The 14941-nt window shown below is 55.4% G+C and overlaps 1 protein-coding gene across 3 annotated transcripts in view; it reads right to left on the bottom strand.

The window, feature by feature from the left end:
• The window catches only part of Pfrx (6-phosphofructo-2-kinase/fructose-2,6-biphosphatase), a 51475-nt gene that overhangs the window by 14672 nt on the left and 21862 nt on the right, over nt 1-14941 (bottom strand). For all 3 annotated transcript variants that reach the window (XM_037219618.1, XM_037219617.1, XM_037219616.1), the window contains exon 2: nt 12798-13020. In XM_037219618.1, the coding sequence (XP_037075513.1) occupies nt 12798-12987 (190 nt within the window). In that variant the 5' untranslated portion in view covers nt 12988-13020. The remainder of the gene's footprint in view (nt 1-12797; nt 13021-14941) is intronic.

The raw sequence follows: 14941 nt of genomic DNA on the forward strand, positions 1-14941 counted from the left end.
CTGGAAAGAATGACAATGGATTTACGCGAACTGTGCGGACTATTGTCGCAGGCATAAAACGTACTTATTTTGACCAATTACAACCGAATCCACGCAAAGAGACAACGAAAGCACTCCCAGTTGGTATAGAGCCATGAGAATCAACGTTTCTCCGAAAATGGCCCAGTTGATCGTGGGCAATATCTTTGTCATTGGCGCCGGTTGGGTGTATTCAACTTTGCTATTGCTGAGGGGTGGGCGCATCCAACTTTGTTATTGCCGTGGAGTGGGTGTATTCAACGAAGTAGCCGACTTTCGTGGCACATTTTGCAACAATAACGCGGGGAGTTGAGTGACTGTGCATGGCTGCAGCCCCTTGTTTGCTTGGCCTTTGTTTGGTGTATTTGAGTTGTCACGTAACACGGGCTTACCGGGGCGTCACCCCGTTACGGACGGAGGACTTAAACACCCCGGCTCGTTAACTTAATGAAGAAGCTGCTGTCTAAGGGACAACACTCATTTACGCTGCGACCAACAACAAAAACAGCATACCACAAACAGAGTTGGCCTCTAGCTGATTCAGAGGTCACAGTGAGGGGCGCAGGTGACGCACGCACTGCGACGGGCCACCGCTTCCCAAGGGTAACGAGGCTCCGCCCATGTCAGCCCCTGCCGTCGCTCGGCGGCGCGTGACTCATTGTCAAGTGACCTACAGAGGCCGGCGTGCGAGCCCGGCGGAGCCGCCGGCGCGCGGCGGGATCGATACAGGCCGACCGGCCCGGCCGCTCTTGAAAACGACGCCAAGTGGCGCCCAGGCCGGTATGTGGGGCGCGTGGGGCACGGCCGCCAGCGGCACGACCCCGCCCGCTCAGCTCCGGTGCACAGCGCGGAGGCCGACCGGGACAGGCGTCTGCAGATGGCCGGCCAGCCGGAGCCGGCGCGAGGGCGGCGCACCGGACCGCCCGAGCAAAACACGGAGTCGGCCGACCGCTCCACCGTATCACGGTCATACCCCGCGCGCACGCGCCGGATCTGAATGGGTCAGGGCCTCTGAACGCATCCGCGCCCGGGACCCGGTAGCGACAAAAACTCGCTCGGCCCGTGGCACCAAACCACGGCGCTCCGGGTGTTCCGGACGGGCCCGAGCGGGGGGACGGCGGCCCCACCAGCAGCACCCTTCCCCCTCCCCTCACAACTTCACCACACCAACACTGTCCAGCACCACTCGCACCTCCCTCGTGGCCGCCCACCGTCTTCTGCGCGCCCACCCTCGTTTTTTCCGCCCGGCCCGCGACCCGGCCGACGGCGGGCTCAAAGGCGCCGCAAGGTCACGGCGTCGGCAGCGCGCAGGCGCCGCCGGCACACACCCTCGCCGCCGACCAATGAGCGGCCGTGCCAGGGTGACGCTGCAGCCGAATAACACGGCGGCCATGCCGGCGGCCCTGTGTTGCATCAGCAGGCGGTGGCATCGCGCTCGAGTCCCGGCCCTCGACTCACGGGCACCCGAAATAGGGGGCCAGAGGGCGTCGAGTCCTTGAGGGTCCCTCCATGCTGGCCGTGTTCCCTCGTGGCTGCCTCACATGTCCGAAGACCAGGCGCACCCGGGAAGGCGGGAAGGGATTTGGAGACGTCTATGGAGTGGCGTTGGTGGACGGAGCCCCGATCACTAAAATCACCATTGGGCCCAATTCACTAAAAAAAAGGTCGCCGAAGCACTACCAACAGCAAACCAAAGGAATATGTGGGTAAAACCTGGCCGTCAACCACCTTCATTTCGCGAAACTCCATTCCTGCCGGTGAAGGCGGTGAGAAACTTCTAGGCCGCCTTGGCCGCCAAATAATCAGATCAGTAACCACAGAAGCAGCGTACGCGTCGTCTTCGTCGCGCTGTACGTACGTACCAGTCGCGATGATAACTCCAACTGCAGTCTATAATTCCACCCGCCCGGTTACAACAGGCTGCGATGAGGACCTCAGAAGCATGCACAGCACGAGTATCCGGAGTCCCCAGGCTACAACAGACCGTGATGAGGACCTCAGAAGCATGCAGAGCACGAGTATCCAGAGTCCCCAGGCTACAACAGACCGTGATGAGGACCTCAGAAGCATGCACAGCACGAGTATCCAGAGTCCCCAGGCTACAACAGACCGTGATGAGGACCTCAGAAGCATGCAGAGCACGAGTATCCGGAGTCCCCAGGCTACAACAGACCGTGATGAGGACCTCAGAAGCATGCCGAGCACGAGTATCCGGAGTCCCCAGGCTACAACAGACCGTGATGAGGACCTCAGAAGCATGCCGAGCACGAGTATCCGGAGTCCCCAGGCTACAACAGACCGTGATGAGGACCTCAGAAGCATGCAGAGCACGAGTATCCAGAGTCCCCGGGCTATCACCCCGAGCATGAGATTAAAATATCAAATCAACACATAGAAAAATATTGCGAGACAATGAGGTCAAGTTTCACATCACGCCATACGCAGCACAGTGCGAAACTAATGTTGAGATCTTGGGCGAGAGTGAAATATGGTGTTTGTCTTACGCCAAAACGTTTGTGAATAAGGTTCGAAGTCTGAAGGCTTTCAAAAGCAAGCATTTCTTCAGACGATCTTCGCGCCTGGCAGCTGGCAGAAACTTCAGTCCATAGCTGTTTACCCGGAAGAGATATACGAGGCGGCCATGAAAGACGGAACCAAATGTGTCGCTCTGGATAGTTTGATACGTTTACAGAATTTTGACGTGAACGCTGTCAATATGAGACGAATACAAAACTGCACACCACAATAAACAATGTGTTCACCCACAAAAACGGGCCCATACCACTGCAGCTGGCCACGTAATTTTGCCGTTTGGGTGGGGGCGTAAAGGTTATTCTAATGCCACCTTCTGGTCTATTTCCAAGCCCCCTGGCTTACTGATGCCTCCTCTACATCACATCAACCTTATAGCTTTTCCGTCACCATGCGGCCTGGTCTGCACCAGGGCTTGCCATATCCGTCTGCTGGCTGGGTGTAACAATAAACTCCAGCAACACAGTACCTTGCATCATCCCTAGGGTCTCATGTATCCTCCACTGTATGCAGAGCGTTTAAACCATGGGGTATCAGCAACGACAGAGCGCAAGCTCATTCCAGAGCAAGATCTTCCATGTCAGCTTGGGAGAGGAGGCTCAATTCCCGCCCGCCCCCTCCCCCACCCCATTCTGAGGGGATAGTGAGTCAAAATCGAGTGAAGCCCGTACATTTTGCGGGACTATTACCTACTCGGCCTCCGCCAACTTATTTCGCGAGACAGCGCCTCTACGTTTGGTGGAAGTGGCAATGTACAAAACTCCTACAGGGCATAATACGCAAGAGCCGATAGCATACGCGCTCAAACGCTGTGAAACCTATAATTTCCGGACGCTTGCTCAGTCCATTCCACATCCGCCTTCACCCCAGGAGGAGCCCTCCCCCACATCCGCACTCCCCCACGGCTAATCGGAGCAGTGCTGGCTGCGCGTGGCCGGGTGCGCTGAGCGGCGAAGGCGGGTGTCTGCCGGCTGCCCAGCGCCGACCGGCCGGTCTGACGTAATCAGCGCCGCACCACCCGCCTGCTGTCGACCGGCGGACTCGGCAGACCAACAGCACTGACCGACGGGCTAGCGCCCACACGGCGTCAGTCCGCTGGCAAGCTGACGGGGCCGTGCGCCTCGCCGGGTCAGCTTCGCCATCCTGACGGCGGCGCGCTCCCGCGTCTCACGAGCTCACGGAGCTCGGAATAGACCGGTGACGTGGCGCGGTCAGGCGGCACGATCGGCACCACGTGGCTCGGGTACCATTGGCGGCGGGCGCCGGCAGCCGGCGGCGCGCTGCGCGGGAGCCGACGCGGTCCGGTCCGCTGGTTAGTGCGCAGCGTCACCCCGCAGGCCGGCGCTCCAGCGTCCGCACGTCAAGCGGCCGGCCGCTGCGCCGCCTGACGCCGCGTGACGCGACCTTACGTCAGCCGGCGCGGGTCGCGGGCCGACCCGGGCGCGGCAGCACGCTCCGGCCGCGTGCTCAGCGGTCCCGTCCAGCCCGGAGCTCCTCGCCGAAGCCGCGTCCCGCCCCGCTTCAGAGGACGTCCGAACAAATCCGCCGCAGCGGCCGGCTAAGCTGGCCGGCCACTCCCTGCACCTGCTCAGGGCCGGGGAGCGGGTCCTTAACGTGCGAGGTACCGGCCTGAGCAGCATTGTTCGCGGTCCGTAAGTGCCTGAGGTAGAACGCGGAGCACGGCGTATGCCCCCCAGACGCATTCAGACAGCAAAAACAACGCTGCGTGGATGCGCATCTTACTTCATCTAAACAGCCGTTGAGCCGACAGCTTGTCAAAGACGGCCCAATATTCAGAGCGTGAGTTGAGCTTTGCAACCCTTTCTCGATGCCCTCCTCGTTTATTTCAGACCCTCTTATGGAACCCAACCACCAGAAAACCAATGAATATAATGACAAATAACCAATGACTACCAAATGGAATCCCGTCCCCCATACATTCCCTGAAGCTCCATTCCTGATTCAACGATTGCCTCCCACCTCACATGAATCTAGGGATGTATATGTACGCAGATCACTCATCTCACATGCACCCAGGGGATGCATGTGCATGCATGATGAGGGAGGGGGCGTTCGCGGCCGATCTGTAGCCCTGCCGCCGACGCTCGGTGCCGATCTCTCCCCTCCGACCCACCCCTCCCCACCAGCTGCAGAGATGGCCTACATTCGGCCCGCGACAAGCGTCTTTATGGCATCGTTCGACGGCGTAGTAGCGGCGCAAGATAGCTCCAGCAAGCGATACGGCCGCCTGCCAAGGACCAGCGGGCGTTTTGTGGGCCAGCTCAGCCCAGACGCCCCAATGGCAGCCATCGTCCTTGGGCCCGCCACGGCCGTTTTTGCTCTGCGGTCGTCAGCGCGCCTTGACTTGACGGTACTGTTGCGCCCCTGAAGTCCTCCGCGCCTGTTCGCCGCGCGGCCACGACAAAGAGCTGCGCACTGTGCGCCACAAGAAGCACGGCTGGGCATGCCTTCCGCGAACAGAAGGCGAAAAAGATGGCCAGGCCAGGCCGTCCCCCGGTCGCACAGGAGCGCCGGGAGCTGGACGTGCGCCGCAGACAGGCTACTGGGCGCGGCCACACTCCCCGACCGTCTTCGCCGCGCGGGGACCGACGTGACGCCCCCCCCCCCCCCCCCCGCCGCCGCCGGCTGACGCGGCCTGCTGCTCCCCGCGGCGCCACCCTGTCCGCCGCGCTCCTCCGGCACGTTCCTGCCACGTGACCTTCGGCACACACGGACGGGTTCCACGGACGGGCGAGCCTGGCGCAGCGGTCCAACTCCAAACATCCGGCTGGGTGCCCTCGAGGTGACCGCGCCAGATCAGACGCCGCGAGAGGCGCCGCCCCTGGATACCCCTCAGCGGGCCGGATCGGTGCCTGTGCGGTCCATGTGCTGCGTCAGACAACAAGACACCATCTGATCACCAGCTGGAGTAAGACGGGGTCGTTTCAGGGCGGACTCTAACCCATGATAATGACAGTGACATAGTTCGATTGTCTATAACGACGCGTCGTCATTCCTGACCGTTCCAGTTCCAGTGGCAACCGCGAGCGCGCCAACTGATCGACCAAAGCCAGCAATATAATAGCACCCTGGCGCAACCAGAAACGACGCACGTAAAACACCAGCTGTCGTGTCTACGACATGAAGTTGGACGCCATCGCGTCGCGTCGCGAAAATAAGCGTCATCTTATTTTCAACTTTCTCACTGGACAATTGGAAATCGCTACATCGCAAGTGCATGCGACCCGTGCCGTATTTACTTGAGAATCTCATGTCCAGGCCCGAGTGCCATCACAAGCATCAAGAATCTCTTTTAAAGGTTTACATTTTCTCAATACAAATTTTGACCAGTCAATGGCCCAAATCCATAGAGATGCAAATAAGGTCCGGGCAACCACCCGGCCTCAGATTTCATCAGCTTTGAGCGAGCATATGCGCAGTGGGGTCACTTCAGACGAGCTTACGGCTACTAGATCCGAATGACGTCAGAAGTGCGCCAACACATGCGCGCGCATCTGCGATCGGACTGGCGTTCTCGGGCGCACCGACCGGTGCGCTCAGCTTTCGCGATGAATGTACGATCGTGTGCGTTAGGCACAATCCATATATAAAGTGACACGTGTTTTGGAGAGGGTGCACGCGGCGTGCAACCAATATACACAAGTGGTTCTTAAAAAACTACACATGTATACCACATTGCTCCTACCTTGAATACAGCATGCCTCAAGCGTGAATTGTCTTGTTCATGCTTGCAGCAACTGGGAGTTACTTGAGCCTTCCCCTAATGGAAGATAATTTCCCACGTTTGCTGTTTGTTTTCCAATGCAATCGCCAATCCCTTGCTATCGACAAAGGCATGCGGTTACTATTGATACCAATTTCAAACGTTCACTTCCACCCGGTTCTCCAACGCTATCCTGCATAAGCAGAGTTCTTCCTTACCCGCTGCTTTGAAGGGAAGCATATTGTTCGCTCTGCTATCGTTCGCCATGCACATTAAGCCTCGGCTAGGTTGAGGTACCAGATGCTCATAGTCATCATCTTAATGGAGGGCATTCCCGGCGAAGAGCCCAACAAAGCGGCCCCGCCTGGCAGCCGTCCCAGGACAGAGTGTCGCCGCTCCTTTTGCGCCTCCTACGTCCTGGGGTCTTCAGCAGCCTTCACCAACCGCACCACACAAACAAACCCGCCCGAGCTCCTCAAGGCCGGGAGGATCGTGTGGCCCGGCGAGTAGCGTCTGGGCCGAGGGAGGATGTGTTGCGACATTTGGCAGCGTGCGGCGCGGATCAATCCCCGCACACCGGCGCCGCTCTCACTGCCAGGGACGTTACGAAACGGCTCGCTTCGCTGCCAGTTGCTAACGTGCACCGGGCCTGGCCGCCGGCCAATCGAGGGCTGGCTTCCGCTGCGCGGCGCTGCAGCAGATAGCATCGGGCGTCGCGCCTCAAGTGTGTCCGCGGGGCCCTGCTGTGGCGGCCCGGCTCGCGGCCACGGGCGGCGGCGGGTCCGCCATGGGACGCCGCAAAACGCGACCTCTCGTGTGAACATACGCATTGGCAGCACCCGGACAGGTAACCGCCGCAAAATACATTACATTACGATGTCTGTACCGGCCTGGCTTCGTGGTAGTGCTTCGACGTGGTGGGGCGACATTCCACCACGCCCTAATGTCACGAAGCCGACGCTTGATCCCGTGGGGCAGACAAGTTTACTGCCACGCTACGTGAATAAACAATGGGCATGGGATCCAACAAAGGTTTAAGCCAAATGCACGGGAGTTAAGCCGGTTTGTTCTATGCTGTCCAGTATAAATTTTACCGACAGACCTTGCAGTATACCGGACAACTGCCTACCCAGACAAATAATGAAGCATAGTAATTTTGTAACAGCATAACAAGGTGAATCTGCGACAGAAATTACCTCCAGCCAGAGGACAGAAAACATCGGCCCCAAACACATACGCACATACGAAATAAATTAGCTCCATATCAATGCTTGGGGAATGAAGAAACGAGAGCGTGAGGGACAGCGTTGCTGGAGGCGAATTCTGACTCCCTACCGACGCAAGGAGCCGATCACGGCCATACAGGCACCGCTGCAGTGTCCGCCCGGCCGGCCGTGGCCAGCTGAGCAGGACAGATCAGCAGTCCCTACGCGGACAGCGCGGGGAGTAGAGACAGCAGCGACATATCCATCTGCCAGTCATCCATTAGAGGCTAAAGCGACAGCATTAAACCGTTCTGAACAGTAGAAACGCTATCCTTATGTGGAGGCTGAGTGTTTACGCCGTCATAAAATAGTGCAAGCTTGAGAGGACGTAAATCTGAAATCACGAAACGTGGTCCGAGATTGGGCAGTTTGCTAAATCAACGTGTAGCATCTGGCATTTCGAGCCGGTCATCGGACTTCACTAATTCAGACCCATGAGAGTTAAGTTCATGCTGTTGGCTCATAATCAGGCCAAATGTAAAGTCCATTGGTTTGATCTGATGCCATGACGTTGTCATTGAATTTCAAAATAAACAGCTTGGTCGTTCCTGGTTCCGTTACCCGCCGACAGGTGGCATGACAGGCACCAGGGCCAGCTCCAGCTTTCTCCCCCGGATGGCCGGGATGGAAGCGGACGGCGCAATTCTGCATGGTCAGGTCCCGCCAGCACTCGACTCTGTGTCAAGGATTAACCTTATGCCGCATATTAGCTCCATGGCAGTCCAGCTTAACGGGTCTTGTATATTGCAACATATTCATATCGTCTGCTGAGAATCCGTCCCCTAACATAACCGCCGTTTCCGGGATGGCCTTTTGGCCGCACATCATCTTGGCTTGCATATCATTGCAAAAGCAGGCGGGAAAACGAGGTACCAAAAATGTCACCTGCTGAATCGTGCGAGTAACACAACACTAAATTTCCGCCTCGCGGGGCGGGGCTGCATTCGTGCGCAATACCATCAACCGCAACGCCGGCTGCTTTCCACCACGGTAGCTTACGCCCTACCGATATCATGGCTTGAACAACAAAACAGCGTAATAGCAACCCTACCTTTTATACCTCATCATCTAAAATTCAAATTTACGAAAGTTCGCTGGGTCGCTGCGACACTGTTCAGAAGCACTACATGTACGCTTGACGGCAGATCTATCTTCACCACCATCTCGTGATCAGAGAAAACACTAGTAACTGCCGTTGTGGCCACCAGGCTGCAGCAGCAGCTCTCTCCGCGAACAGTACCAGTGCTTGCGCCGCCTGGGACAGCGACGACGGCGCCACCTAGGATCGCGGCAACGACGACGCCACCTAGGTCATGGCGATGACAGCGCCACCTGAGACCATGGTGACGACGGCACCACCTAGTCCTCCGCCCCACCTCTTGCTCCCTGCATTCATGGTGCTTCCCGAGGGTGTCGTCGCCAATCGATATAAGCCAGTGCTGCCACGTCTGGCGCAGCGCAGCGGCCCATCTGGTCAGGTGGCATGCCATATGAGCGTCGCGCCACCCAGGCCGCGTTCCTGGCATGGTCATCAGCCCGTCACGGCGGCACAGGCGGCGACCCTCGCCATCTGCAGCTTACTTGTTCATGGCAAATGGGTAAACAACCAACAACAACACAACACAACCATCGTCATGATGACTCCAGTACAGACGACAACATGCTGGCATGTACGTGCACTTCATGTGCTCTTGTCCCCGGGGCGCCTCTTTATAGCCGCGTCGGCCATGTGTTTAAGACAAAAATTTGCACGAAAGAAGTACGTGTGCATTAAGTACCTGCGCCATAGCTCACACAGCTCGTCAGCAGATGTACATGAAGTAAGAAGTTTGCATGCTGAAATCTGTCATCAAATAGGGCACGGTTTTACGTACTTATGTAAAATATTCGTATTGACAAAAGTTCGTCGGGGCAAAAGGTCGCAAGCATTAAGTACATATGTAATTGTTTGTTAGCGTTGTAAGTAAACAACTGTTTGGTCACAATACGGTTTTTTTGCAGTCCGTACACAAATGTTCGTAAGCACGGACCAGATACAAAGTTTGCAAGCGTAATCACTTTACGGGAGTTCCAATGGAAAGTGTTCCAGGACACATCAACCATCCCGTTACCACATCACGCGCCGCCAGCTCGCTCATTTCGCGGAGATTAGGGGTGTATTCCCAGTGCACCAAGAACGTTCTGAATGTTTTCCAGCCGAGTTCGCAGCGCGACGCGCTTTCTGTTTACATCGTTTCGAGACACCTTCGCCTTATTCGTAACTGTCGTGGCAGTAACTGCACATACAAACACAAAATATTTTCGTTTGCAGGCACTCTGAATGCTTCTTACAATGGAAACTGCAAACTGCGCTATTTGTAACCTGTTAAAAATTTCTATCAACCGTGGTCGGTGCTGCGCACGCAAAATGACATCATAATTGAATCTGCTGCGCCATTTCTGTTGCAAACCGATCGAGTCGCAGAAAAAGATAATGCGCGTCTCTGTGACGTCACGCACCATCTTTGTCGTCCGGTTCACCGCGAACACCCAACGGCGCAGAATTTATGGGGTATCACGTCAAGAGAGATGAAATGTCGACGACATATATTCTTCGTCGTCCTTGTCGCTGTCAATACACCCTTGGTCTCCGCGAGATGATCTGGGGCGGAGGATGCCACCGCGCATTCTGCGCTCCAGGTCATCCCGCGAAGACCAAGGGAAAGCAGCCGCACGTTGTTCTGCCCAAGGTGCAAAATTTTGCTGTACAGTTCTCGCTCAAGGTGCAAAATTCTGCTGCACATCTTTTTAGCTCTATTCGGAGGGCAGTTTTAAAGTTGGAGCATTGGGCAATACTGGGTGGGTGCGAAGAAATTTCTAATCAAAGCGGATACAGCGGTGTATTGTTTCTCTCTGGACTCCGGGCTCCTGTATAGAAACAACTGTGCACCGGACGTGACTGCTGCTCTGCTTAACTTTATCTCTAAACGAACATTTGCGCACGAACGTTGCATACTTGTATCATATATCGCATACAAGCTTTTGCACCAGTAATTTTGTCACACCAACTCTTATCACTGACGAACATTTGCGTACGATCTTTTTCCATGCAATATTTTGTGCGCGGGACAATTCTTGTTACGAATTTCTTCCTGACGAAGATTTCATCACGCGAACTTTATCTTATACGTATTTCTTCATTTCAATATTTTGACCAACGCAGCTGATATGCAACGCACTACCCTGACGAACTTCTGACACATTTTTCTTAAGTACTTTGTCTGAGATCCGTCGGTAACTCACCAAAGCCGCTAAGGCCTCTTAAAGTTCATCCCTTCCCGGCTGATCAGCTACATGCACATTAAACGGATGCCCCCGAAAAAGCTTTTCATTACCATTTTTTCCTAAAAAGCACATGTAGCAAACATTCGCCTGAAAGCGCAGATATCGCAATTTCGGCCCTTTTGACCCCGATGACCCGGAGTAACTGCACGGTCTTGAGTATTGCTGGGATCGTACCAGAATGCATTGCCCTAATCTTATGAACCAAATGGCGTGACCTCCCAAAGGACGCAGCATGAAGCAAAGACTTTGCAAAACTTATACAGCGTTAAGAGCGAACGGTCAGCAAAAAGGCTGATACCATATGGCTCATGGCATTAAGAACATAACTTGGAGTGCGACCAGTCTCTTCAAATAATGCGCCCCACGTACCCAAAAGGTTTAGTTGTACACCCATCGACATGTTTGGCGAGTGGTAACCTACAGGGTACTGCGCCAATCAGAGTTTGCTTGGTATTTTGCAAAACCAGATGGGAAACATGCAGGTTAAGCCCACACCTGTGTGAACCTGTCGTAAACCGCGGCAAAGGAACACGCTATGCATTGGTTGTCCCATTACATTTGACAATCAACCGTCACATCCATCATCAGTAACCGCAGCCTTTCCTACAACTTCGAGGGGTTGAAACGCGCTGAAGCCCGTCGGATAAGTCTGCATCAACTTGCCGTAGAAGTACTCCGACAACAGGTGCGTGGACACCACCTGGTGCTGTAGCCAAGAAAGTCTGCTACAACGATACGAATCCGAATACGAAACGAATGCGAAAGCCTAATGCAACGTTACGAACCTCTCGCATCGTCAAATAAATACCGGCCACCGGGCGTAATGTAAAAATTACGACCAGCGGCCCCAATAACGTTGCTAGGCCACCAACTGCCCCAACAATGTTACTAAACTAATACCAAGTGTTTGTAGCCGCGTCGGGCCTCGCAAGAAAAAAAAACATCCAACTCCACAAGCAAGCAAGCAGGCAGGCAGTCTGCGGAGGATGCCTTTCATTCGTAGCTGGCGAACCACTCAGTCTACACCCAGAGAGAGACTCCTGACGCACACTGACACACGCCCAAGCACACCCACGCACACCCCCACAGCCACAACCACACCCACACCCCAACACACGCCCACGCCCACGCCCACACCTACATCCACACGCCCACACCCACACCCACACCCACAACCACCCACACACCCACACACGCCCGCACCCACACCCACACCTGGCCTCGGCGTAGCTAACACGCAGTGGAACCACGCCACCGCGACGAACAATCGTCAACGACTTCAGAGAACCCTTCGCCGCGTGCCATCGGCACATTCGAGTCCAAGAACCAGCGTCCAAGCTCCTTCACTCGACGTCATCACCCCTTCGTACCAGTCGTAAAGACAGCAGCAATGGCGGTCACCAGGTAGGCCATCGAAAGAAAGTAACGGTCAGTACAGAGGGATGCCATTTCAGACAAGCCTTTGTCATTCATCTCTCGGCCAGAATTAAAACCTCCTTTACTCCGTGCCACCTGGGCTCAACTCCCATGTGCCGTCCAGTTGGCGAGGGCGACTGGACGACACATGATCAGTTCAGGAATTCAGACTCTGAAGTTTCCTAACGAGCTGAAAGCTGACAAATGCATCCGGCCCCAATTCCAGTACCCTGGCTAAATGCCACTTTCGACCTGACCCCCCAGTCCACTCCGTCTGTTCTGATCACCATATAAGATCAGAATATAGCTGAGCAGTCAGCTATATTCAACATCTGACCTGACTATTCAGTCCGCTCCGTCTGTTCGAGCTGACCACAGAATCAGCCATATCCCATGCCTGACCTGACCCTCCAGTCAGCTCAGTCTCATGTCTGTCCTGACCCTCCACTCAGCTCCGTCCCGTATCTGACCTCCCCTCGCCAGCACGTTGCCGGCGGGCTGGTCGGCGCGGTACTCACCCATGACCGGGAACGGCTTGGCCTTGGTCAGGATGGTGGAGCGGGAGAGCGCCTCGCTCGGCGGCTCGCCGGCGATGCGGCCGTGGCGGCTGTGGCCGCTGGTGATGCTGCCGTTCGTGACGCTGTCGCCGCTGCCACCGCCGCCGCAGCCGCCCCCGAAGCCGGCAATGCCGCCATTCGGACAGTCCATAGAATGCGCCACGCAGGCGGGACACAGACTACCCTGGAAGAGGACGACGAACCGGGTCAGCAGATACGCCGGTGGGACACAGACTACCCTGGAAGAGGACGACGGGTTGGGTCAGCAGACCTGGCAGCCGAGGTGTTAACAGAGCCTGTACCGACCACACGCAGAGACAGAAGTGCCTTGATCCCGATGGCTGGTTGCAACGAGATCACGTGACCCAAGCATTATTGATGTGGGAATCACAATTCAACAACAGCATCTCCAGAGTATATGGACAATTCGAGCAAAAACGTAGTTGTTTTGTGATTTAGAGAATTGGTGACAGGGACTGACTTTAATGTCTTTTCAGGCTAGGCAAAGCTTCACTTTTAGCCAAACAGATTCACTCACATTGTTGCGAACCACTAGCGTGTGACAGGAATATCCGGGATCGCGTTTTGAAGAAGCTTATGTATCGGCACAGTGTTGATACCTTTAGGTATTTGCCGATGCGCGAATGCTTCCATGTTGTGACTGGACGGATCATAATGTGCGAAGGCTGTGTGAATATGCATTACTGCCAGTGCCATGCTGCACATGTACATTGAAATAGACTGCGCTCACTGAAAACGTTTTGATTCGAATATGAGCACAGCTGCGGTACACTCAAGGGATTAATTTTTGCCGGGTTTTCTCCTCACGTTATTAAGGTTCTGCAAAGCTTCGGCCTTAGCTATGCTGGCCCTACGGACTATGGTTAAGCAGTAGCAATACTTTACACGCTTGTTTTGGCAAAGCGATGTTTTGGGTCATAACGTAGCCGCCAGAGGCAAAGCGTAAAAGTGATGACACTGCAGCTGTTTGGAACACGTTACACTCACAAAACTGATAATTGGCCTCAGAATTTTCTACCCGTTCCATGCCAAATCAAGCCAAACATGGGTAGGCCCGATCTCTTCACAGGTTTGTTAATTTCTTTTTGTCCCTCTGATTCGTAGCGGGAACCACGGATTTCCATGGGCAAACGGGTTTTGTGTCGTTAAGCCGCCGACGATTAACGTGCCGGGCCAGTGCGGCCTTTTTACCTTTGTTCAATGTCACAAAGTAAGTACTTCATATGGACCCCATTGAAAAAATGACACGCTAGCCCATTAAGACGTGCCGCGCTTAATCCACCAAATTATGCGTCGTTGCTTCATTAGTTGTTCCCGGACATAAACGTCCAACCAACATGCATACTTGGCGGCAGATATCAAAATTAATTGGCAGCAGCCGAGTCACTCACGCACAAGTTTCCCTTCCGCATGCTGTGTAGAGGCTGTAATGACAAGCAATGCCAACTGCCCCTCCCACACTTAGCGCGCCTGTGATAAAAGCCAACAACGTGGAAAAACCTAACGTAATTTGCGAAACAACAACAGACCAAGATGTTGTAGCATCTGTTGTGGTACCGCCATCGACACTCAGCCTAGCCAAACACTCAACATACTGGAAAGCCTCTACAGGCGATTTGCTCTGAACGACCCCACCGGCCACATCGCCTGGTCGCTGTAGTCCAGGACCGGGAATGCCCCGAAAAACATCGTCCATCCGACATCCCACGTCAGCCGGTATCTCCCAGCATCTGACAGCGGCCGCCTTGACGTCACGCGTTCCTCTCGACCGATGATGTCTGGTGTTTTGGGGCGCATCGACTGCGAGGGCATGTGATGCCAGCTGGTGAAGTCGGCTCCAACATACTCGGTGAGCACTACTGGCCACCTACTCAGTCATTTACCACCGAATAGGCCTACGCTGTCGGACGGCTAGCAATCAAACGGACGCGGGCGTGCGCTACACCTGCCGCCCGGCCGCCCTGGCCTCCGATCGACCGGTCCGGTGCAGCCCCGCCTCGCCGCCGCGCTCGTCCTCGACACGGCCCACCGGCAGCTCAGCGCCGCGGAGCAAACACGGCTGACCAGCCCCGCGACGCCGGCTG

Source organism: Pollicipes pollicipes, unplaced genomic scaffold, assembly GCF_011947565.3.
Source record: "Pollicipes pollicipes isolate AB1234 unplaced genomic scaffold, Ppol_2.1 Scaffold_4295;HRSCAF=5057_pilon_pilon_pilon, whole genome shotgun sequence".
NCBI lineage: Eukaryota > Metazoa > Arthropoda > Thecostraca > Pollicipedomorpha > Pollicipedidae > Pollicipes > Pollicipes pollicipes.